The sequence below is a fragment of the Corvus hawaiiensis genome, chromosome 7 (genome assembly GCF_020740725.1).
Source record: "Corvus hawaiiensis isolate bCorHaw1 chromosome 7, bCorHaw1.pri.cur, whole genome shotgun sequence".
NCBI classification, from domain to species: domain Eukaryota; kingdom Metazoa; phylum Chordata; class Aves; order Passeriformes; family Corvidae; genus Corvus; species Corvus hawaiiensis.
The window spans coordinates 24,172,151-24,198,077 of record NC_063219.1 but is presented as its reverse complement, the minus strand read 5'-3'; the positions used below and the strand labels follow the sequence as shown (position 1 = coordinate 24,198,077).

Sequence of the window (25,927 nt, the reverse complement as noted above, 5' to 3'; positions counted from 1 at the left end):
GATCAACAAATATTATTGTTTTTAAACAAACTAATAAAGTCATCCTATAAGTTTAGTAAAAATTTTAGAATAGATATAAGTCCCATAAAACTTTCACCCCCTTTGTTTCCTGGTTTAAATGCATCTGAGAGGCTGATAGCTTTTTTCCTGTTTTTTAAGTATATGCAGACAGGTTTGTATGCAAGACCATTCCTGATTTGTTAGGCCAGAGGTGTCCTCTACCCTGTGCTAAACAATTCCTTAAGCACAAACACTCTTTATTTTATGAGAACAAAGCTTCATAAATCAGGGTAATAGAAAATACACAGGCTCCACTATAAAAAATGGGAGTGAACATTGATTCCGACATTGAAGCATGAAGGAAACTTTTTATCAGCTCCAGGAAAAATGATACTTTCAAGAGGCACAAGGCCCTCAGCCAGTGTGTTCCCTCCAGGGTGGAATGCCCACACTGCCCCACCAGCCAGCCCACCACCAAAACCCCTCTTGCTCAGTCCCATTGCCTCTCTGCACATCCTGCTGATTCAACAGTGCATGAAACAGGAGGGTCGGTGAGCTGGGCCTGGCTTTGGTATAAACTGGAGTGGCCAGAAATGAGTGTTAGGAAAATTTAAGCTTTGTAATTTACTACAAGATTATGAACAACTCAGGAAGAACAGAAAACCACAAATAAAGTACTATCAGTCTAGTTTGAAAAAAACTTGACTGGGTGTAACACTTGGAACAAATATATGTGCTTCACAAATTCTAGGGCATAATGTTGGCTCAGTGCTGACATGATTTCACAGGTTGGGAGAGGGTGTGCCTTTGCACCTTGTACACTCCTTCCCACAAGAGATGATCGTGTTTTCTCAGCCATGCTTACACACTCCAAAATTAGACTCCAAAATCCCACAGCTAATATAAAAACACTTACTGTGCTCATTAGAAAATATGTACGTGGAGAAACCCAAAGGCATTTTACTTTGCCTCTTTCTTTAACCAATTTCTTCTCAGGCAAAATAATTCTCCTATTAGATACCTTACTTTGTGTTCAATAAAAATGAGTACATGTAGATTTTTTTGTTCTCTTAGATATTTTGCTTTCTGGTAAATCACGTATATAGTCAGTCTCATATTTGAAGATTTATGAACCATCATTTAAGAAAGGACTAAAGAGAAAATATGCACTTTGCTGTATATTTCCAAAAAGATATTGCTGCTGTTACCCTGATGGATCTTTAGCTTTAAGAAACTTGTGCAATTTGGAGATCTGTACAAAAGAATCATGGAATGGTTTGGGTTGGAAAGGAACTTAAAGACCATCTAGTTCCAAAGAAAGAAAGAATGCCATATGTCACCGATCAGTGTTCCAGAAATAGGCTGCTTGCAACATTCGTCCATTAACTCATTTCCTTGAAAAGTAAAGGATCACAAATGAAAAAATCTAGACGTTAAATTTCATGTGCTGTCTTTAAAAAGTGGGGAGGAAAATAATTTCTAGCGTATGCCAAAGCTTGAGAAATGTGCTAAGATTTGTAAAATCATGTGAAAACAGTGATAAAGACACATGCCAAAATAGAAAATGAAGAATGAACAACAAGAAAACATATTATAAAATCATTCAATTTTTCACTCTTTATTCAAGGTCAAATAACTCCTTTTTTTACACAAACAAGTTGAAGGATTTGCTGGTTTCTTTCAAATAGATGAAGCTAAAAATTGTCTGTTCTTTTTATTTTCAGACTGTGTGTGATAAGTTTTGGGGGACAATAACTCCCTTATACACACTGCAAAACAAACTTGAACTTCTACAAAAAGGCAGATGAGACATGGAGAGTATTGCACTTGACACCCAAATCTTGTAACCCAGACTCATTACCCCCACTAGTTACATTACAAAACAAAGCTGAATGCAGTCTGGACATTTATAATACCAATTACATGCACCTTTTATAAATCAAATGAAAAATTATCCATTTAACAGACATTAGTGAAATTACTATTCCATAGGGTGTGTAAGATATACAAACACCATTAAAATTGCTAATGATTATTCTTTTATTCAGTTTAACTCTTTAGTGAATAAAAGTATTACTATTAAAAAATGTTTTGGCCACTCTCAAGGTCCAGCCTCAGGTCAAAACAGTGTTTGTGAAAACAGCAGAAAGACTTTTTCATCCCACTCACCACACACAAACTCACTTACAGCTTGGTGGAGAAAAAAACATAAAAAAGAGAATAATATGAACTTTGACACAAATTCTACAGATGGAAATTATATAGTTAATAGAAAAGGATGAATACAACTCTTGTTTCTAGGGTGACTGCCAAGTAAGATCTTCAAAGTTTTTGAAATCTGGGAGTTTAGTCAAAATTTATGATCTAAATTAATGCTGTTAAAAGGATGGCTCATATGAATGAGTCAAGTTAGTTGATATCCCTCAATAATAGAAACCTTCCTCAGCAAGTCCTTCTCTTTTCTCTCTTCTGATGAATTCTTAAATTTTTGAGTGATTTCCATCCTGACAACTTGGAAGGTGTGCAGAAAATTTGTAGTACAGTCACAGCAGGGAAATTGCAAATCATCCTGCCTGATTCCTGTACATCTCTGATAATTTGGAGAGAGATTTTTAGGAGGAGGAATGGGCTTGGAAACATACCAAACTGGATCTCTGCTGATGATCAGAAGACACAAGTGATGGGAAGAGAGTGAGGTTTGTGAAACAAGATCTCCTGTAGGAACAGGGAATGTAGAGCACCAAGTGTTTGATATGAAATGCAAATACCACTTTGTTGTTAACATTTGAAGGCTAGGATATGTTGGAATATTGAAATGGCTGACCTACAGGAGAAAGGCTTTCAAACCTAATATTGAGCAGCAAAATCAGATCTCAGAAGCAGAACTTAAAAGGTATTTAATAAACAGTATAGATTTTTATTACTTAAAAAGTAATAAAAATATTTTAATTTCTTTCAGAGAAAGTTTATAATTTGATGACTTCTACATGAGAAACAGAAGAGTAACAGATAACCTACATGGGCTAAATCCAGCTTTCCCTAGTCCCTTGGACAATTCTGACCCAAGTGGAATCTGAGCAGAATCAGGGGCCAACTTTGCATCCCATGAGTTTATCCATGTGCCAGAGAAACAGGATTTGGTCCCACATGTAACTTGCACTGACATCTGTGGGAGTCTAGTGGTTGGAAGGGCCACAGATGTGAGCCTTTATCTGTGCAGTTTCCACTGTGAGATAGGCAGGAATACCAGAGCACAGATGTGAATCTGTTCCAGCTTAATCACAGCCATCATTTCCATCACACGGCTATAATTTTGTACTTAATACGTGGTTATAGCATCACCTTCTTTCTGAAGGCATCTGATACTATTTCTCTTTGCACAGAAATATGTACTATAGGGTCTAATTCACTAATAGACAGTATTAACCAGTTTGTTTAACCAAAACAATATTTGTAAACCAAAACTAATAGTTTCACTGAAACTAGATCCACATCTGTAGCCATTGACTCCAGTAGGCTTTGGATCAGGCCCTAAAACAGGCATGGTCAGAGCTAGCTAATATACCAGTCTCAATTCCAGAAATTGTGGAGCATATGGAGACTGAAGTTGCACAGACTTGGTAAATATTTATTACAAAATGGACATCAACTTTTTCAGATCCAATACATTCAGATCAATACTTTCTCAGATCAAATTCCCTATTTACCTTAAGGAATGTCTGTGATTGTTTGTAACAGTGCCAAAATACTTTTGATTTCTTAGTCTTCTTTTCTAAGTACCTTCATATGTACATTTTGACTATCTGTTTCAGAGTAGCAAAAAATGCAACTGGAAAGATATTAAGAAGTAAAGTTCATTATTTTTAGCTTAAAATAGCCCAGTGCTGTAATTTTTCTATTGCCAGCATGTTAGCTACTTTTTGGGGCTTTCTGTGCCCAGTGCTATGCATGCTAACAGATTACAATTTAAACATTTATGGCAAGTCATTTGTAACTAGCTAAACCTGGGATGTAAAAATCCTCATTAATGGAAATGAATATGAAGTGATATCCATAGATCTTTTTGTTGTTTAGTTTGGGGGAAAAAACCCAAACCAAACCAAACAACCCAGCCCAAAAGAGCTGAAATATGTTATTCCATACATGAATAAACAGTTCGGCTGCTGGGCATTGAAAGAACCTCACAATTTTGGACATATCAACAAAAGAGTACTGTCTTTGTGTGTGATAGTAAGTCTTTTGAGTGAACATTTCTGCATGTAAAGGGCTCCTGAGCCACTTTGTGTGATGCTCCAGCGTGTGAGGGGTATTGTGAGCGCCCAAATAATTTACAGGACGTAAAGGGTGAAATGGAGTTCTGCTAATCCTCTGGTTTAATAGTGTGTCTACTGGGGTCTCTAATTTACAAATATTTATCTTTTTCTCTGTATCCTTTTTACTAGAATTTAAAAGAGGAAAAAAAAAAAAAGAGCAGTCTGTGCCTGGAGTAGAAAACAACTGCAAGTGAATAAGGCTTGATTGGATTGATGTAACTTTCCCTGAGATAATCCCAGAGACTAGGTCCTTAAAGAACATCAAACAGCAACAAGGAAAAGGAAAGAGGGAAACAGGACAAGAAAGAAGAACTAGAGAAGAAATGTTCCTGTATAACTTGCATTTACAGAAGACAGGCAATACCACTACTTTTTTTCTGGTGACAAACTATTCAGTTACACAGGTGATATGAGAAAGCTCAATCCTCAGTAGTTTAAACTGCATTCATGAAAAAACAAATTGTCTTTTCTAAATTTAAACCATCCCACCAAATAGACTGGTACAAATGCATTCCTAAACACTAATTTATAGGATTGTGTGTATGAAAAAAGTAGTATAAAGCTCACTGTATATACCTAATTGAACAAAAAATAAGCTTACATGTTAATTTATAATCCTCAGTAATAAAGAAAAAATTAGAATTATTTGTAATGCCATTTTTTAAGATGGGGCCATTAAGAATAAAGGGTCATTTAAAAAAAATATTTCTACTAACCTTTACTACTAATATGTTATCTTTATTTGTCCCAACACAAGACATATATTCTCTAACAGAATGGTTATACCACTGCAACTTGCAAACAAATATCACATAATCAGCTGATAAGAAAGAAGTGTTTTAGATTTCCTGCCAGTAAAACTAAGGCTGTAGTGTCCAAGGTGCTAATAGAAATCTGGAGCCATAGCCCTTTTATGTTTATCTTGGTTCTTGTAAGTCACATTTTTGAAAGTGGTTGTTGAGCCTCTGTACAGTGGATTTGTTTCCTAAAAAACAAAAAAAACAAACAAAAAAAATCAAAACCAAACAAAACCAGGTTAAATGGGTGTCACACAACGTTTGTATAGAAGTAATGTTGTATTTCTGAGGACTTTAGAATAGCTTTTGGTAGCTCATTTATGTTCCAAGCCAATGAAATTCAGACTGATCTGAATTCAGGCAGCACAAACAAGCCTGGGGTCAGGAACAGGCTTTCCTTCACATCAGCCTCCCAGATTAAAGTAATGCACTTCATCAAACAATACCTCATCAAATGGGTCTGATACAATTCAAATCAAATCTGGCAGTTGGACCATTATAAAAGCACAGAGAGTGTCTCAGCACTGAGATGTGACTTGTCACGGTTCTCTTGTCACATACACTAACTTCTGTGTGCTGGGAGAAGGTTAAGTCCCACCTGAGCTTTTCAACCTGGTCTCTCATCAATCATTTCCTATCCTTTACTCTTGTGGCAGAAAAGAAAATTAAAATGCTTCTATCAGCTGTATCCATCCCTTCCCTCTTACCATACATAGCTCTCCTGAAGGATCAAGAAAACATTCTCAAGTGGCCTCGCCTGTAAGTTAGTGATTTTTCCCAGCTCAAAAGCTGAAAGGCTGACAGTGCCCATTCTTGGAAAAAGTGCAATCACAGGACTTTGGAGGAGAAGGGAGCTGCATGAACACATTGCCTGTCCTCCCGACACCCACCAGAAACGCTTACTCAACATGCTTTTTAAAAAAAAAGATTCTCAGAAGTCCTAAAGCTTTTGCAAAAGGGCAAAAAATCAAGAGCAGAAAAAAAAGAAGAAAAGGGAACATGTGGTGTAAGCTTGCACTAGATGCCCAGAGCTACAGATAGAAAACAAGGCCTGGATTTCTCTGTCCTTTCACCTACATTTGGGACAATTCCATTCGCTTCTGCTCTGTGTGAGTGGGCTTTGATCATGACAGAGGCCAGGAACAGCCTCCCTTTCCTAAACAGCTCTGTTTCTGGGCAAAGGGGTACACCTCTGATAATCATAGAGGCAGACAACAACTTCATTAGGATTAATCAAAGACAGGGTACTAATTAAAAGCGACTAATAAAAAAAAGTTATTTACACATTTTCTTACATGTGGAAGAAATTATGCCAGGAGATTAAACACTAGATAATTTTGATCCATAAAAGAATCATAATTTTACTTTATAGAATACTAAATGTGGTGAAAACCTGCCAGCAAAATCTATCCATTTAAAAGAACAAAATCAAGACTGAGAATTTTAAAGGCAGTTGTGCATCATGTAACCAAATTAAAAAACCTCATATAAAATCAATACATTTCACATACCGTTTGCCATTTAACTTTTGATTTTTCTGCTTCAAACTTGGCCACCTCTTTTCGGTCTTGAACTGACACCAGTAATTTCCATATACAAAGTAAAACAATGCCAATGAGAAGGATAGCAAGGGTGACACCCACCACTATCATTGGGATATTTGGAAGCTGTGCACAATCTGTGGAAACAAAACCAGTTATGATGGCGGATAACCAATCAATAAATTTTAGGCAATCAAAAACAGCCTAGAGGTGTGCTGAGATTCTCATTTGCCATGAGCTGACCATGCCTTTTTCTTCAAGTTCACGTTATTTTTCTCCTGCTAGCTTGCTAAAGGGTTTGTGAAACCAGCTGAAAAATATTGCACTAAAATGTTTAAAAAATGAATTGCTAACTTATTCCAGTGCTCTTTTACCACAAGAATTATCAGCTGCTGGATACAGACACAGGTTCTGAAGAGAAAAGTCAGAAAGTTGATTTCAGATCTGTGTCAATATAATTATAAAAAACAGGGCTGAGTTCACAAAATTACAAATTTTACAATGTTATGGCTGGAGCTCTGGTTCAATTAACTGATATTCAGTGTGTTGCAGAAGAAAAGATTCTAATGAGATCTATATCAGGGTAAAGTCACCAATGATATTGATAAAATAGAGGAAACTACGCTTCTGTCATGAAAACAATGATGAAAAATTTCCTTCAGACTTTTTGAAAATGTTGGACTGGGCAATTGCAAGGAATTTTGCATTTCAAGTTCTGCAATGAATTTTATGATAAAATATTTCAGAGATTCAAAATTAAAACTGAAGTTTTTGCTTCACCAAAGCCCAAAGAATTTTGATTCTTTTAATATTAGAAAGCATTCTCTATGAAAGTTGGTGGGCACTACTATTTTACAAAATTTTCTGCAGAACCGTGGTTTCATAACATTAAAAAATTCACTTCAGTCTGGCTTGTCTTACATGATTGCATTTCACATTCTGTTTTTGCTTGATGTCCTCAGTTAACTAATTCTGAGGGGGTCTGGTTTGAGCAGTGGGCTGGTGTTCTGGCTACTGGTGCCATATTGACTTCAGTTCCATAAATGAAGTAATATTTCTAGAGAATTTCTTGAAGTCCCATCCCAGTTCACATTTTGAGGCCCAGGAGCAGAACAGCAGATGACAGTGAAATTGGTTATTGTAGTGTTGTGGGAGGGCCATTACATAGAGGTCAGTGAACTCTCCCTTCCATAAGACTTTTTTTTTTTTTTTTTGGTCAAATCTACTTAAAGTGCATAATAAAGTATTTAATAAAGATAAAATCCTACATTTAAATTCTTGAATCTTAGGGATGTGGGGGGTGTAGTTTAAGAGATGTGCTTCTTTAGTACTACCTTTATTACAAGCACCTTTTCTGTACTAGTAACCTATACAAAACCAGACTAATGTTCTAATGGCAGGAGCTGGTTTTTTTTGTGCAGTGAAATCAATTTAATTCTCACATGTTTGCTAGAGAAGGGTTACACAAAGGCTTAATGAAATAAACCCCATTTGTGAAAACAGAAGGAAGTTACAGACTGCATGGCTTTGCCTAAAACATGACTAACATTTGGTATGAAGACATCTTTATTCCCTAGAAGAGAAACTATTTGGCTGCAGAAAAGTGGTGTCTGTGTTCTCTCCTGTCCTACCTGATTGGGAGATTTAATGAAAAATCAGTAATGAAACAGCTGTAAATGAAGAACTAATGTTAAATGGAAGGACATAAAGAGATCTGTTCTATATCTGTTAGTTTTGCAAAATATTAAAAACTTAATGAGGGTTGGAACAACTCTCCCATGACGGTGGGCTGAGTGAGTTGGGGTTGTTCACCTGGAGAAAAGAAGGCTGTAGGGAGACCTTGGGGCACCTTCTAGTACCTAAACAGGTTACAAGAGAGCTGGAGAGAGACTTTTTGCAAGGGCATGTAGTGACAAGGGGCAATGGCTTTAAGCTGAAAGAGGGTAGGTTTGGATCCTTTACTGTGGGGGTGCTGAAGCACTGGAACAGGTTGCCCAGAGAAGCTGTGAATGCCTCAACGCTGGCAATGTTCAAGACCAGGTTGGATGGGGCTCTGAGAGTGGCATCCCTGCCCGTGCCAGAGGGCTTGGAACTAGATGAACTTTAATGTCCCTTCCAACCCAAACCATTCTATGATTCTATGATACTGCAACATTAAACAGAATTATAAATATATTTTAGAATTCCATCAGGTGCACCCAATTAGACAGTCTTTTGAATATTTGTCCATCTATGAAGCATGTATCATTTCAAAGTGAATTATAGTTTTATCATATAATGCAAATGATGTTTGGTATCATCTTCTTAGAACTGCACAAGGCTTTGAAAAAATTAACTTATTCTTACAGCCTAAGGATTATTCTGCCCATTTTTCATGAAAGGCAAAGTATTTATGTTACCATTGCATTAAATAAGTACTTGAGGAGCTGCTCTTTGGCTGGGCAGAGAAGGGCAACAAACACAAGGAGGTGCTGTGCTGCTTCAAAGAGTTCTGCTTCGAGATCGCTAACCTTGTCCGGTTTTAAATCAGATTTCACCCAGAAAAAGCAATATTCACTGCTTACCTTTCCGTTCTATGCTGTGAATGACTGTCCTTCCCTGTTCATCCACAGCCAGTAGAAATGTGGTTATACATTCATTTTCCCCCTGCAAAGAGCAGGAAATGGATTTATCCTCTAAGTAATCTGCAGAGGGAAGGAAAAAAGTAATTCATCAGATCAAATTAAATTTAACCTTTAATAACTAGAGAGACTGCTGGCATTGTGTTTGTCACAGGCTCGTCTGCAGATGCTAAAGAGTGAAAGACAAAAGCAGAAATACTCTCAGAATTTTTACTAAATTTAATGGCTCTTTTTCCAATCCCAATTTTGTTTAGTTTCTGATTTTTCACTTATATTTCCAAAGAAATTATCCAGATATTGTCAATCTGCACTGACCATCTAGTGCACTTTGCTACTTTAGTGAACTGTGAATTTCAATGAATTGGAAGTGCTCCAAGAGTCTTAACTGGCAGCTGTCTAGGAAATGTAATGCCCCAAATTATGGGACAAAGTAAACAGTAGAACAAAGTATGTTCCTTTGGTTTGCAGATACTCCAGCCACCTCTAGATCATGTTTCAGAAGTAGATATACATACATCAAGCAGCTATGGATGCTGTTTAAAGGGCTGCCTTTCATTTCTTCCACAGTAGCCCCTCAAAGGTCACTGCCTGTCCAGTACTGTCACAAGAGTAAATAAAGATTAATAACAGAAAACTGCGATTCTGGGATTTTTGTAATGGGATTCCAGATGAAGCAAATAAAGTGACCTGAGATGACAGTCTGACCCCATTTATTTGTCCCTCCACTTACTGTTGATTGCACAAAAATATAATCCATTTTGTTTCCTCCCAGGTTATTCCTAATCTGAGGAGGCAAGAAAAATTCATTCAAAGGGAACAGAGAGACAAAAGGAAGCTGAATTTGAGGGAGAATATAAAGCAAATAAGGCAATCAAAATTGAGAGTACAAGTCCAGAGCCAGAAATGTCATAATTTGGAGTGTAACTATAATATAATATTTTACAGAGAAAAAATACTTCATACCTGTGTGCAATAATACCTCTGGGGCTGAATGCTTATGTTTCCATATAGGCCATGATTTGAGCAGCACTGGAAATCTAGGTATGCTTTTCAATATATTTTAGTCAAACTTCTTAGGATTTCTTTTTAGAAGAAAGAAAAACAGTAGGCTTCTCAAACATTTCTTTAAAAATAATTGTCACTCACCATTATTTCTTACCCATTCAAAACTCTTACTGAAATTTCATAAGCAATTGTGCTAAAAATCTTGAAGCCCTCAGACTTTAATATGAAGAGTAATTGAATAGGAATCAGACAAGAATATGTATTTTAAATAATCCTACACTACATTAATAAAAAAGGTGCTTGCTCTATTTTTTCTTCCCTGTATAGCTTATTATCACAAGATTTGGTCTTATAGAAAATACTATTAAACACCATAGGAAATATGAAAGTATTGACTACCCTCCAGTCCTTTTCTCTGCTTGTTATGAAAAGAGAACCCTAGCTGGTTGGATTTTAACGGAAACCTGTTCTTGATTTGAGCCTTGTATTTAACCTGTTGGCAGTCCTTCGTGGCAGAGCAATGTGTTATCCACCAAGGGGACAGGCAGCCTAGACTTGCTGATTTAACAAGATTTGGCTTTGTTAGAAGGGCCACGAACTGCAGACTCATGGCTCTCGTTGACACGTCACAGTTCCAGTAACACTGTCAAAAGTTTTGCAATATTTGTACTTTCCCAACTCTTTTAAGCAAGCAGATTCAAAATATTAATTTGCTTACAAAGAGGAAAAAAAAAGGAAAAGGATAGTTGTTAGCTATCCTGAAAATGGAGGAAAAACTTGCAAGCATATACCAAATACCATCCAGAAGGCAGTAACTGCACATAGATTAGCTATTTTTACATTGTAATTTTTAATTTAATGTCATAATTTGAAACCAAGAGGAGCAGAATTCTGATTATGTGCAATGATGTAGAAATGAAAGCAAAAATGCCAGTTCAGGCTATTCGGAATCCAGCTTATGGTTAGTATTTTTATTTCTCTGATGTTATTTTTAGAATGAGGGATCACTAAAGAGAGACCTTTGCATATGTTACTTGCAGTTCATCAGCACAAAAATTTGCTTAGGTAGGTAAATTCCTGTAATTTACATCTGTGTAATTTTCTGCATTCTGCAGCGAATCATCACACTCTTCTGCAGCCTAATTCTGGTAATTTGAATTATATTTGAAAAAACTGAAGTCACACTGGAGAAGGATTCAGGTAAGCGTGGCAAGCAGGAGACTCAAAGCATGAAAGACTGTTTCCTAACACACATTTATAAAAGATTCAACAACAAAAAAGATGACTTTAAATTTAAGTGTCATTATGCCCTTTCTTGTTTGCCTTGTGCTCAACAAAATGCTTTTTTTGAGCAGAGTTCACCTGACTTTGACTCGTAACAGAGCAGCGCTGATAATAGACGTTTATTCAGGCTCCAGTGCCCACTTTGCTGCTGCACTGGGAATTTGTGAGGTGTCAGTGCTATGGGGCAGGAAAAACTCAGTTTCTCCAAGGAAGTATAACTGTCCCTGTCGGGCTTGTGGCAGGAGCAGCCTGATGCACTGTGGCTGGGGTGGTGGCAGGAGATGCCTTTCAGGAATTTTGGTTCCTCTTTCATGGTGAGTAGAGCAACTAGAGCTCCTCTTACACCCATGTGGCAAAGGGGGGACTAGCCTAATTTAAATGTTCAAGTATTAAAAGTGAATGAAAAGGAAAGTTCAAACAGGATGCCTGTTGTGGAGATAAGCCCAGTAAATATGAAGCCATCAGCACCTGCAGAGCTGCTGGACACCCCATGCCCTGGTGGATCCCCGGGGGGAGCGGCTGACCTGACCCACTGATGGGGAGCAGGAGGAGAAACCCCCAGCAAACCCAGAACCAAAGCAGGGGAGGGGAAAGCCACGACTCAGAGCCTAAAATGGGCACTCCCAGGAAACAGGAAAATGTAAAGCCTATGCTTTTTTTGTTGCTCCACCCTTCCAGTCACTGTATTGCAACATTCACGTGTAAAAGAGAAACAAAATTTTTGAAGTGCTAATGTTTTATTTAATCTAGAGCTTTTACTTTTTTTTCCCAAAAGCCTTGAAGCACTAAAGAAATTAAAATATAAACCAGAAAGAAGTATACAACCCCATGAAGTTGTTCAATTATCTGTCTTAAATATTATGTGGTATGCTAGTTATACCAATTTCAGATTGGTGAGTTTTGTTCAGGTAATAGTTTTTATTTTATGATTATTTTTTAGCTACTATTTTAAAGGTTAATTTTTTCTTTCAGGACTTCTTAATGAGGCTACACAAGCATTTAAGATGAAACAGTTTGCAACAGCTGCTTCTTTTTTTTCTTTTTTTTTTGAGGCATCTGGATGGGAACATGAAGGTTGCAGTAACTGCTGTAAATAAATTTTAAATATAAAGAAATAGCTGACAGTCCCAATCAGGGAAGCACAGGACATGAAAAAAAGGAAATATGCAGGAATAGGAGATGATAATGTCATGTTCATATTCCTGTGACCTCTGTGTATTTGAGCAGAACCATATAAAAGGCTGTTTCTGCTCTTGATTAGGATTCATTATATTTGAAAGTATAATGTTTTATATATTCCTAGCTACAAATATCTGCCACCTTACAAAAGCAACCTGTAAACTTTACTAACTAAAGAGATGCAGTAAAAGTGCTTATATGTTTTTTAAGCCTGTAAAGATATTTTTATATTTATAAACAAATACTGAAAGGCAAAGCATGATAGCATATCTAGAGAGGCAAAGCGTGATAATAATTTTACTAAAAATACAAAATTTGAATTAATTGTTCTTACAAGGGCAGTATTTGCAACATTTGATCTCTGTATTATGGAGTATTGCCATCAAAACCAAAAGGTGTAACTTTGCTGGAAGGATGTACATCAGTGACAATTCTGCACACACACAGCTCTGGATAGGCTTCCAACAGCTTGCAGGTACAAGCCTTAGGCCTGCACACAGGATTCTGCATTGTCATCCTCATTCTTACCTTCATCTTGTTTAATGCTCACGGTACATCTGTGATGTGGATATTATCAACCTATGTCCTGCCTTACTTAACAATTTCTTGTGCCATAGGATTGGGACTAGAATTGCCACTAGGATAAATACAGGCACCTTCCTTTACAGAAAAATGCACACTTTTTTGATTTAAAGGTTTGGTTTTGGTTTTTTGATTGTGGTGGGTTTTGTTGGATTTTTGTCTGATAGTACTATTTTACTCAAGATTAATTCCTATTCCAGAAATTTCCATTGATGCAGGGCAGTTTTGCATTAAAGCAAACAACTGAAAGATGTGCTTTGTTGGGGTTCCTCCCCCCTGCCATGGGGTCCTGGGAGAGGGGACCCTGGGGTAGAGGCATGGCCTAGGCATGGGGTCTCCCTGCTCCCTGGTCACACGTACCCTAATCCTGTTCCCCATTGGTGATTTTGTGTTCCCCTGCCTGGGGAGGACCCTGGTTGTCCCGTGATTCCGGAGTCTTTGAGCAGTCCCCTGGCCATGTGGCTGGAAAATAAAGATCTCTGAAACTTCTATCAAGAATCACTCCCTATTTCTTTCCACAGACCTTGCTGTCTATGGATGTTGCAGGAGACCCCACTGCAACAGTGCTTAGCCTTTTAGAAGACAAGAACTGTCTTTACCACTGGTTAAAGGGCTGAGTTTAGTCACCAGCTGTAATCAAGAATCTGCCTAAGGATTTAGAGTTAATACAAACCTGGAGTCAGGTTTGTATTTGTATGGCCGAAGAAGCCCCACTGAAACTCATGGTACAGGCATACCTTAAACTCAGGAACTTTCATCTATCACTGATTTTCAGGGGCTGGTATCTACTAAATTCTAGACTTTCCTGCATAAACTACTTAGAAAACAGGCATGATCCAATGAGTTCATTAACCTGGAAGGGTAATACCAGCCCTGTTCTGCATTTCCTACTTGCCTCAGAAGAACCATAGACAGACTCATAATTCCCTTATGACCTAGAATATAATTCCACAGCAGAAAAACAAGGCTACTTTCAAATATAAATTACTGAAAGTGGAACCTCCTGCTAACCACAAACACACACAAGAAAGGAAGACTGGGTATACCAACCCTTTGCCATGCTGACAGTTGCATCAACCAATTTGCATTTTTCACTGCAATCTCCCAGTGACTTGTCATCGGAAGCCAAGTGACATTCCACACAGCTCCTGTGGAAAATAATTCAGCAGCTCATCAATCTCTGCCTGTCACAAAGCAACAATACAAAAGCCAGTAGGTGTGCAACTGCATTTTAAAAAGCAGCTAAATAAAAGGTTGTCTGCTATGGATACAGCAGTTCTCAGGAATATGATAGGTACTGTCACCAAAAAAAATCCTAACAAAACCAAACAAAAAAACCCCCACCTGAATAAAGGTATTGTGGATAAGCTCCGTCTTGTCCTCTATTCTCTCCCAGTTTATTAGCTACCAGACAGAACCCCAGGCAATATTATTCATGTAGGTCTATCAAAGACATGTGGTTACTCACATGTAACTTTCATCTTCAAAAAATTAAAAAAATAAATATTCTGAACACTAAATATTCTCACACTAAATACCAGCTGAAGGAATTCCTATCAGATGAACAATATCTGAAATTGACTTCAAAGAGATCAAGCTGAGGCACCTACTATGAGCCTGCCTTCATTGCAAGTCTATTGAATAATGCATTAAACCACTTTGCAGGTGTCTCAACAGTTGTCTCTTGAATATGATTATTTGTCTCAGGAATTACTTAGGTCCTAATTATAGTAATGAAACTTACAGGAAAAGTATTTTTTATTCAGTGGTGGAATTATTGAAATATTATTTAAAAACACAGAGTCTAGACCAATTCCTTTAGAAACCTCTGAAAATCTTCCCATAAATTCAATGAGGATTTTAATAAATCCAGGGTTGATTAATGGAAAATAAAACAATAAACAATTAATATATGAACACTTCTGATGAAAAATGTGTTTGCTGATTCTTCACAAATAGCTTCAGCCAAATGGAGGGGCTGAGACTCTGAGAAGCAGCCTGAAGGGAAGGGAAGGGAAGGGAAGGGAAGGGAAGGGAAGGGAAGGGAAGGGAAGGGAAGGGAAGGGAAGGGGAGGAAAAAGGGAGGGGAGGAAAAAGGGAGGGGAGGAAAAAGGGGAGGGGAGGGGAGGAAAAAGGGGAGGGGAGGGGAGGGGAGGGGAGGAAAAAGGAAAAAGGAAAAAGGAAAGAAGGGAAAAGGAAAAAGGGAAAAGGAAAAAGGAAAACTGCAACAAAACATCCCAAAAAACCCTGGCTATCTCCTGTTGCACTGAGCTACATATATCCATGGGAATATGCTGAGGCTGCTGAATTTATCTTCAGGAGATGGAGGTGACCTTATCACTCGCTCTGGAAATGGTGAATAGTAAAAGCAAGTGGGTAATGGGATAGCCTCTATCTCATGGAGATAAATTCAGTGTTGGTGGTGGTTTTGTCATATTAACCATGTTTCTCATGCTACACTCTCTTTCTCAGCTGCCTTGCCATTGATCTCCATCCCCTCTGACCTGGTCTTTCAGCTCTTTCAGTTACCCTACCCAGGTATTCCCAGTGTTCTCTCTCTTTTGGCTTTTTGTGCCCTGCATTTCAGCAAGGGAAGACACTGAAACAGAAAGAAAAGATCCAACATTGCATACAATATACATGTTTAAACTCGTTAATGTAATGCCTATCATGTAACTTTATATTTCTTATTCTTCGCCAAATTGGGCAGAGCAAAGCAGCAGCATTGTCCTTTTTGTTTAGAGCAGCTGATTGCAGAAATTCTCTTTGAACATACTGAAAGGCTCGGTTTTCTTAGGTCAAATTTATCACTAACAGAAAGAGATCGATGAATTAATCACGACAGAGTAGCTTTTCACTCAGGTATACTGTAGACTGCAATGACAAGTATGAAAATACAGTGTTGGAGAGAAATGGGCCTTAACTCTGAACAAGGAGACAGGACATCGTCATGAACCATGCAACCTAAACTGCTCAGCACTCAGAAAGCAAAGCCAGGGTCATTAATAATGTGTGTTCTGTGAAGCCTAACTCAACTTCTAGCTTAAATTTCTACTGAAGACTGCTCCATTTGGACTGCAGCCCTACAAGAGGTCATGTAATACAAGCATGAGCAATGGTGTGCTTAGGGTGGTCATCTTCACAACCTGCATATTTTTGGTTGCTTTTTCTGTCATGTACCATGGCAGACACCTTGCATCACTGCAAGATGCATCCTGCACCAGCAGGAAAGCTCCATAAATTGAGTATGCTCAGTGGACAAAAGACATTTCACCATTTACAATCAATTTATCATCAACTTATTCACGACATACAGCTACCCACTTATTCATTCTCAGACTATTATCTAGTTTATTATACTTGCACCTCTTTAATTCAGCCAAGCTTAACTGAGTTTCGACTATGAATTTGCACATGTGTGAAGCTTGAGTGGACAAAATGACCTTACTCATTCATATGCATGAGAATGGTAATACAAATGCCAAATTTTCCTGTGAGGCCATGTAAGTGTCAGGTAAGGCCACCATTCTGATTAGTTGTACAGACAGGGACAGCAGTGGAAGTGTAAAGTTTTGCCTGTGCTGCTTGAAGTTGGCTTAATTGTTTCACATAAAGTCCTTTTGTACAAGAGTAATGCTCATGAATGGTTAATATATGAGTTGTGGCTACCCATCTCAAAGGACAAAGAAGCTCTTTGGTTCTGGTCTGTAAACCCAATTTACAGACATGGCAATAAACACACTGCTGAGGCAGTATAGGAAATAGATACCTGGATGATATAAACATCAGAGGTTTAAAGCCAGCACATTACCGTCTGGAACTGCAAGGGTCACCACAGAGAGGGCATTTTTCACACGTTTGGCCCGAAGCCCCTGGATGGGTGCAAGCACACGTCCCACAGATGCATTCGCCTCTCCCACTGCACAGTGTCCCATCCTCAGCAATGCAGGTGCTGGTATCAGTTGTGCAATTACAGTATTCACCAGTCCATCCACTGTGGCACCTGCATTCCCCACAGTCACAGTCACCATTACCTGGAAAAAGATTTATCATACTTCAAATCAGTCACTGATAATTAAAAAAGAATGATCAGTGATCATCTGAAGGATGATCTTTAAAATAATTCTCTTTAACAGAAAATATTTTGCTCTCTCCAACTCTTCTTCCAAACATCTTTCTTTCTCTCCCAGAATCTTCAGTTTTAAGTCAGAGGATCAGGTTTTTGCTTAGACTGGCTGTAAGCCAGCGCAGCTCCATTCTCTTTACTGGAGTCCTCCATGCAGATTGTCTCCTGGCAGTGCACAACCTAATGCGTAAATATTTCCAGTTTATAATGGTATAGCCAAAACTATTTAAAGTCTAAAGGCCATTCATAAACAGTAATTCTTTATACAGAATGGATTGCAGCTGAGTACATGATGAAAATACAAATCCGCGAGCTCCCAGCTAAGGGTGAGCCCGTAAAGCCCTGAGTGCAGACACTGCAAGCAGCACTGAGGCACCGTACCTGCGCACTGCAGCCCTCTGTGCCTGACACAGGAGAAGTCGTCGCACTCGCAGCGGGGCCCGTACACCTTTCCGTAGGGGGACGGGTGGCACAGGCACTGCCCGCAGTAGCAGTCGCCTCTGCCGCTGCAGGAGCGGTGCTCGGCCGGGCCCCGGCAGGAGCTGGCACCCAGGGAGCTCTCGTCGCACTCGCAGCGCGGCCCCACGTACCCGGGGCTGCACACGCACACCCCGCACTCCAGAGAGCCTTTCCCCTGGCTGCACTTTGGGCTCTTCATCTCGGCCTTTGCCTGACAGTTACAGCTGCAGAGGGGATGAATTTCCATTTCCAGCACGTCACTGAGACCAACAGGTTTTATCTTGATATGCCTTCTGGTTTTTTCACAAGAAGCGAGATTTACAGTCACATTGAAAGAGACCTGGAAGAGACAATGGCAGCTGCTGGGAGCTGGAGCACAGGGAACTCTGCAGGGTGCTCGGGAAGTGCATGCAGAGGACACAGCAAGACGGTCATAGATACTGCCTGTGTTTTGGTAAGTTGTTTGGAGGAAGATTGTTTAATAAAGAGCAAGCTCTACCTTGGTGTCCTAAATTATATGAACTTCATGTCTTTGGAGAATATGTTCTTCACTTACTGTATCTCCCACTTTCACACGAGAGCATTTCCTCTGATGTGGAAAAAAGGTCCCATTGTTACAGATGGCTGTGAAGGAGAGATTGAGCCCTTCCGTCTCTCCCAGGATCTCCAATTCAACCTCAGACCTCAGCTCCTTCAAGGAAAAAAGTGTGAGATGAATGGAGTGATAACATTGGCACGTGCTGCCACTGCTCCATGTCTGTGTAACGTGGACTATAATTTATCCTGACTTACACAGGAGCACACTCGTGCTTTGGCACTTTGTTTATAGAACTCTCTATTGCAAGAAAAATGCGGAACGAGCAAAATGATGCAAATGCCGACAGACCCAGCTTTCAGTGGAAAGCAATGGTGGCATCACTTTAATATCCGCTCACAGGGCTTATTTCCTGCCCTTCCAGAAGAACAAATTCAATGTTTTATTAAATCACCTTTCATCACTCTGCTGACTGATGCAAGTTTTCTTCTAGGTCTGGACTTACTGAGGAGTGGATTTGCGTCCCTGATTGCATTGCTAGTCCATTGCTTTTCCTGATTAGCCAAACTCTGTCAATATTGCTCCCTCCCTTCCTTTCTTCTCACAATGGAAATTCCTGCTTCATGAGCTGTTTGTGCTATTTTAACCTGTATTCAACAACTTCCCCATTATTTAAATCAATTTGTTCAATCAAACTTTCATTTTGAAAGTCACAAACTGTCTTCCTGAACTCGCTCATACTAGGTATTTATATTTCAAGTCTTTAAAATGTTTTATAGCAACTTTGCTTACACAACCTTAATCCGAAGCCTATTACAGGCCACGGGGAAATTCCCTATGACTTCATGGGCCTGTGGATCCAGTAAATGGAAATTTTTCAAAAGTACCTCGGCAACTGCTAAGAAAACATCTCACTGACTTGACTTTGTGCTCATGGAAGTTTAATTGCTTGCAAAATACCCCCTGCCCTTCAATCAGAGCACAAGGAACTTGCTGACCTTACTTCAGTGAGTCATTCTACTAAAGGTAGCAGGATGACTCACTGGAGTAAAGGTCTGGTGGGGTAAATCAAAGTAAAAATAGAATAGGTATAAACCTGCATAGACAACTCCCTGTCCTTTGTACATGTTCTGGATTCCTTGGAAATTTGTCTTACTATTGTAAAACTGTGCCCTGGGCATCGGGTTTGTAATGTTGGTAGCTTTGGGTATGTCCAGATTTCCATTTACATTTGATTTGGAGGTAGGTGCTTGTGTCGCTATTGAAACAATGCAGAGTCATAGATAATAATTTGTTTGCAATAGCTGGGCTCTCCCAAAAGGACCCAATACAGAAAATCTCTAGGTAAGGCTGTGACTGTGGGCATGTGCTTACGTTACTGGAGGTATCACCAGCAGGCCCTTTTCCACCAGCTGCAAAACTGTAAGGTACAGAGTGCAACTGTGAGAGAAAATTAAATGCTGCTGAACACCAGATTGTAATACTTTGAATTCTGGAGTCTGTATTGGGTCATTTGAATGTGCCTTGCTGTTGTGAGAGATCAAATTATTCATCTTACACCACTGAACTGTGGTGTACAACACAAACTGTGATAAATTCAAGGGTTTTAAATCCTAATATGTGTGAGCACTTCTAATGATGTTTTAAAACTACTAAGCTCTCTGGCCATAGTTTGAGGACAAATAGCAGTTTAGTGAGCTTTAAGCCGTTCAGACAGAAACATTTGTGGTTCAAAATACTTTCTGAATGGAACAACAGACAAAGCAGTGCTACATACTTGTGCCCTTGTGTTACCTGTCCTTTCTAATACATAATTTCTTTGATCTGATTTTTGTGTAAGTGCAAGGATCAAAAATGGGGAAAAAAAGAAAGTGGAATTTTTATGAAATTTTAAATTCTTGGAATGTCTTTAATCAAGCGGCCTGCTATCTGTCACAATGCACTTTAGCCTGCAGCTCTGCAACACAAACTTGTGCAGAATTCAATGCTAAACAAAGCAGGCAGAAATATGCTTACAAGAGAAAATGAACCATACTTGGAAGGAACATGAGAACTCCTTGCAACAAATATTTTGACAGCTCAGACTTTCTTAACTTACTTACTTCCTCTCTGAGGCTTCTAGATGGCAACACATGGTGAATGGCATTAACAAACGTTGTGTTTGCACAGCAAGTAAACACTCAAAAACACTTCAAAAGTGTTAAAAGATTTAGCCTAACTCTACTCCCAGGGGGCAAAAAGTTATTTATTCCTTTTCTAGTGAGTAAAGAAGCAGAGACACAGGACATTGAATTGAATATCATGAAAAGTTTCTAACAAAAGTAGCATTAGATCTGTTTTGCATGTGATTTTCAGCTGTAGGTCTCCTGTCATTTCCTTCTTCACAGTCAAAAAAAATTCAGATACTTTTACTCCTGTCAAATAAAGTGGTTTTTAGTGCTTCCTGCTTGGAAGATTTTCCATCACGAAACAATAAAATTGTTAACCTTTAAGGTTAAGTGTAATAAAATGGACTTTGTGAAATTTTGAGTGTGACATGTAGCTGCTTGTACACTTTTTACACCTTGAAAGAAATGCGGGATTTTAAGAACCTACGTGCAGCTCTGGTGCATGGTCCAGACATGCTGTGCCTGGATGAGGCGGTGACGAGTATGGCCCAAAGGCAGGACCACCCTCCCTGCAGTCACCTCCCTGCCACTCCTGCAGTGCAGCAAGCACAGAGCTCAGAGCTCCCTCCAAACCACGCCCGTGAACAGATGAAAACAGGATCCGATGAAACAGCTCAGGAGCTGCATCGTGGTCACCACTGCCAGCTCTGGGAGCTGCTCTGCTCAAAGCATGCAGCAGCTCAAAAGCAGGTAAAAAGCCAACAGAGCCAGGAGGCTGAGGACAAGAGACAGGACATCATTTCACCTTTGTATAAACCTCAGTGTGTCCTGTACTGTGTATTGCAAGCTCCTATGGGCTCCTCATCTCAGGAGGCAGTCATGAGAGTCAGGGAGGGTAAAGAGATGGTCAGATAAATTACCAAGGGAATGGAGCAGCCAAGGAGAGACTTAAAAGACTGGGACTGTCTAATTTGGAGAGAAGATTGGGGGTGTGGAAGGTGTCTCAGTGACACAATATTATGAAATCATGAAGACCCAAAGATAAGGTGAATGCAGAGCTGTTATTCACCAAACCCTACAACACGGGAATGGAGATGCACTCAGTGAAACTTTAAAACATAAGAAGTAAGATAGGAATAAGAAAAATGTACCTTGACACAGTGCAACTGAACTTCTTCTTGTCATAGAAGTCAACAGAGGCCAAAAATATCAGCAGGTTCAAAAAGGAGAATAGGAAAAAATCATAGGCCATAGGAATATAAGCAGATGCTAAGGAGAAGAGGCAAGAATTCACTTCACCGTTCACATTTTCAATACTCCAGTGGAGCATCATTCCTCACTTATGTTACGGCAAAGGCACCAGGACACAGCCCTGGGACAATTTTTGTGTGTTTTTCCATTACTTACTGACAGCAAAATGATATTTTAGCTGTTAAATGTAGGAACTTGTGTCTATACATTAGACTGCCAGCTTGAAGAAATGCTGATAGGAACCAGATGTGACTAGCAGCAGGTTGGAATCCAGAAGTGAAATCCTGTTGCCACTCAAAAGTTTAGCAATAGCTTTGTTCATGAGAAGATTTCCTCGTCCATATTTATTACAATTTGTACACTCCCGAGATTAACCCCGAAGGTCTCTCCTTATATAATTTTCCATAAAATGAAGAATCTTCTGGTATTTTCCATTTCATTTAAAAAAAATCATAGTTCAGCAATTGTATTGCTTTCATTGCTTTTATAAGAGTTAGAAGAATTTGGTTTCCTTCTATCACCAAGACCAAAGTAATTTTGGGACAGTGATGATTGTCTTATTCAGACGATAGAAGGAAGCGCAGAAAAAAAAGTAAGAGAAGAAACAGAAGTTATTTGCAAAATTATTTGTCATTGTAGACAACTGGTAGAGCAGGTTTTTCATAAATATGGGCTGAGACAGAAGAGAGAAATCTATGGTATATCAGCGTGTATGTAAATTAATGTATCTGTGCAAAGACCTGTGCAGCTGCCTAAGAACATTCCTCTGACAGAGGAGGCGCCCAGGATGCGTTTTACAAACAAAGCTCTGGAGAACAGTGCTGTGTTTATGTTCCTGACATCGTTACGGTGTTTCTTTGTATCACCTAAACAAACCCATTCAGGTCCTGGCATTACCTAAACAAACCCGTGCTGGCTCCTGTGTTCCTCTTTTCAAAAACCTCAAAACAGCCTCACAGGGGCAGCACCAAATTGCTGAAGGAGAGAAGAGCACTGAGCACAGACTAGTGTTTTTTCCCCACAGATATTCTTGCAAAGCAATTGTTTGTCTGCTCTGGTCGTGGCTACCAACGCAGAGAGAGCTGAGTCTCTCTTGAACTGTGGAACTTAATATAAAGAAGGCTGAAGAGTAGGTGTAAAATACAGGAATATGAAGAAAGCAATGCAGATGAGACACTGATTTAAATTCAGCATTCCAGGTGAACTAAGGACTGAGAGAAGGTTGTAGGAATTTTGTTTCTGTGCTTACTTAATCCTCAGAGTGAACACTTTTCCTGTTAAGGTCAGCACCTAACATAAAAAATTATGTAACCAGTTCATAAAAGGAATCAAAGACACTTCTTTTTACCAAACTGCAAACCAATGTTGAACATGTAAACATGAGGGAAGAAACTGCATTGTAACCATCTTACCTCATATGCAGCAATGATCAACTGGAGGATATTTCCAGAATCCTTCTGTAGTCGTCCAACAGTAGCTCCAGGAATAAGCTTTGCATAATTCTGGAAATATAAAAAATTAATTTAAAGCACAATGAAAGTCTAGGTGACAAGGAGCTACCATCTAAAAAAACCCTAAGGCTGAACAAAAAAGTAAAAAACCAACCTCAAAACAAAAATGAAAGAGCCCACAACAAAACCAAGAACATTGAAGCCAACTGAAATAAATGACAGCAACATTTTCAAGAATTCTTGCAGTCTCCATTGCACATGTCTTAATGAAAAAGTCAGATGAAGAAGAGCTGGTTTCATTTAAAATTCTTTGAACATATAGTGCTAAATCACCTCTATGTCCTTGGAAGTTTGATACTATTGTATTCTTCAAGCTCTAATTTTTCCAATTTAGAAGGAAGATACATTTTATCAACAGTTGTGTTTTGCTCTAATAAAAATATCCAGAAACAGATTCAGCTGCTCTACTGTTGCTGCACTGCTCAAGAGTCTTGGACCCTACATTCAGCACCTGCAGTCACTTTTTTGTCTTTGCACATGTATCTCAGTGCTCTGTGGTTATGGTGGATTGTATGTTGAATTTCTGTTAATAATACAGTGCCAATTTAGCAATTTATTTCCATGATAAGCTTTCTTTTCTTTTTGCATTAAATTGCATTGTGACACTAACATGACATCTGACAGCTAGATTTTAAATATGGTGAATTAAAATTTATCTTGCCTGATTGTTAACTACATGAAATTCCCTTGCTTTTACCCATGCCTTTGGTAAACAATGTGTTCATCATTGAAAAAAACACATTGTAGCACTAGTTTTCTTTTACACATTATCATATCAATACTGTTTTTTTAAATAAAAGTATCCAGAGAACTATTAATAACCATGGGTAATTTGATACCCTTATATCCTTATTATACTTCATATCTCCCAAAGCCCTGTGATTACTTTATTATTATGTATGGAATAGTCATCATTCATTAGATTTCTCATGCTATTGTAAATCAGTGGGATTAACTGCATTTTAGGTTACAGCTGGCATCTTTGCATTCCTGACTCCTCCTGTGATTAGTGCAGTCTCAAGGATTCTTGGAATATTGAAACTCTGTGTTTCGTACATGTGGACCTTTTGTGAGAAAAGATGATAAACCTGGAATTTAAAATATAGTCCCCCTTAATCTGTGGTATGCAAAACAAACAGCAGGGATATGCTGCTCTGAACACTTCAGTTGATCTCTCCTCTTTGAACAAAAATTTTCTGCGTGGTGATACAAGGATGGTGTTTCAAGCCCAGGCTGACTGTGTGTCTCTAGTCCATTGGTTAAACCTCACCTCTTAGCAAATATTTCTGTTCAAGCACTGCCAAGGTGAGGTAGACAGATGCTTTTGGGGTGCTACTATTGCCAAACATCCAAAGGATATCACAGAATTTAGACCTTTGGCAAATATTCATTAACAGGTGAACTGCCATTTTATAGGGATACTCTGATTCAAGTAAAGGAAATTTGACAATTATATGTTTGAGCCCAGTGGGGTTATGTCTATATTTTAGCAGTGTAAATGATAGAAGAATTTTCATCATAAATAGTGTGCTACACCAAATACATAATTTGAGATTCTGTATGAGTGTGGAGACTAGAGTATTTTTAGTTCCATTTTCAGCAGTGCAATGCAGTTTGAAACCCTAATTTTCAAGCTATTTCTCCTATGATATAAAAAGAAATAATTCATCAAAAAGAGTAATTTTTGTTTCAAAAGAAATGCTGCTTATTCAGGACTAAAGATGGAGTCTTTCCCTTATCTAAGTTTGAATATGTTTTTAAAGAATTCCGCTGGAAAAGAAATAATATCGGCAATAGCAGCAACTACTTCATGAAAGCTTAAGGACTGGTGTTTTCTTTTATACCAAAATATGATTTTTTAAACTATAATTATTATTGTCATAGTCACAGATGCTTTTTGAGTGAATAGCTTTTATAGAATGAAAACATCCCCTGCTGTTTTGGCAAGACTCAGCTGAGACTAATGATGCTAAAAGTTAGACATACATTAATAGATTATAAAAGACCTTTTTTTTTTAAAAAAAAACCATTCCTTTAAAAAAATAATCTCAAATAATCACGGCTCAGTGTAAAGAACTTTCTCTCCTCTCTTGCATTTACTTTTGAGTGGCTGTATAAATGTTTCCACATGACTGCTTCTGAAGTTCTTGTGGTCAGGGAGAGCATCAGATCTAAATGATCTCTTGAGGTTACTGTGCAGCAGCTTTTTAGCTGCGTGGAAGGTTCAAAAGCAACACCAGCTCTGTTACAAGCATAGGTGTTCTGTGCTTGTGCCACCCCTAACATTTGTGTGTTAGATAATAACACACATGTAAGTGGATAAACTGAAAATTCAGTTGAAGAGGATCAAGAATATTACATGTCTGAATTATTTTGGGCTAAATTGTTGGGGATTATTCAGGGCTAGAAATACAAAATGTATATTTGACAGTCTGAACACTGCACTTAAGACTAATGGAATCTATCAAGTCTATTTAAAGAGGTGCTTTCTAAGTCCTCACAGTAATTTTAACGTAAGTTTGTCCCTGAGAACTCGATTATAAATAGCAATAGTCAGTATTGGTATCTGGTATAATTAGATGCTGAGTTCAAGTAGATTTGAGATGAGATATTTG

At 38.6% G+C, this 25,927-nt stretch overlaps 1 protein-coding gene across 10 annotated transcripts in view; it reads right to left on the bottom strand.

Moving 5' to 3' along the window:
- Positions 1-1,594: 1,594 nt before the first annotated feature.
- Positions 1,595-25,927, bottom strand: part of ITGB6 (integrin subunit beta 6) — a 49,140-nt gene continuing 24,807 nt past the window's right edge. For 7 of the 10 annotated variants that reach the window (XM_048310370.1, XM_048310371.1, XM_048310372.1 and 4 more), the window contains exons 9-16: positions 23,214-23,303; positions 18,464-18,598; positions 17,830-18,247; positions 17,134-17,356; positions 14,373-14,470; positions 9,216-9,335; positions 6,622-6,788; positions 1,595-5,298 (exon numbers count right to left, since the gene is read on the bottom strand). In XM_048310370.1, the coding sequence (XP_048166327.1) occupies positions 5,197-5,298; positions 6,622-6,788; positions 9,216-9,335; positions 14,373-14,470; positions 17,134-17,356; positions 17,830-18,247; positions 18,464-18,598; positions 23,214-23,303 (1,353 nt within the window). In that variant the 3' untranslated portion in view covers positions 1,595-5,196. Of the gene's footprint in view, positions 5,299-6,621; positions 6,789-9,215; positions 9,336-14,372; positions 14,471-17,091; positions 17,357-17,829; positions 18,248-18,463; positions 18,599-23,213; positions 23,304-25,927 lie in introns of those variants that run through there. The other 3 variants (XM_048310377.1, XM_048310378.1, XM_048310379.1) reach the window with 3 other exon arrangements.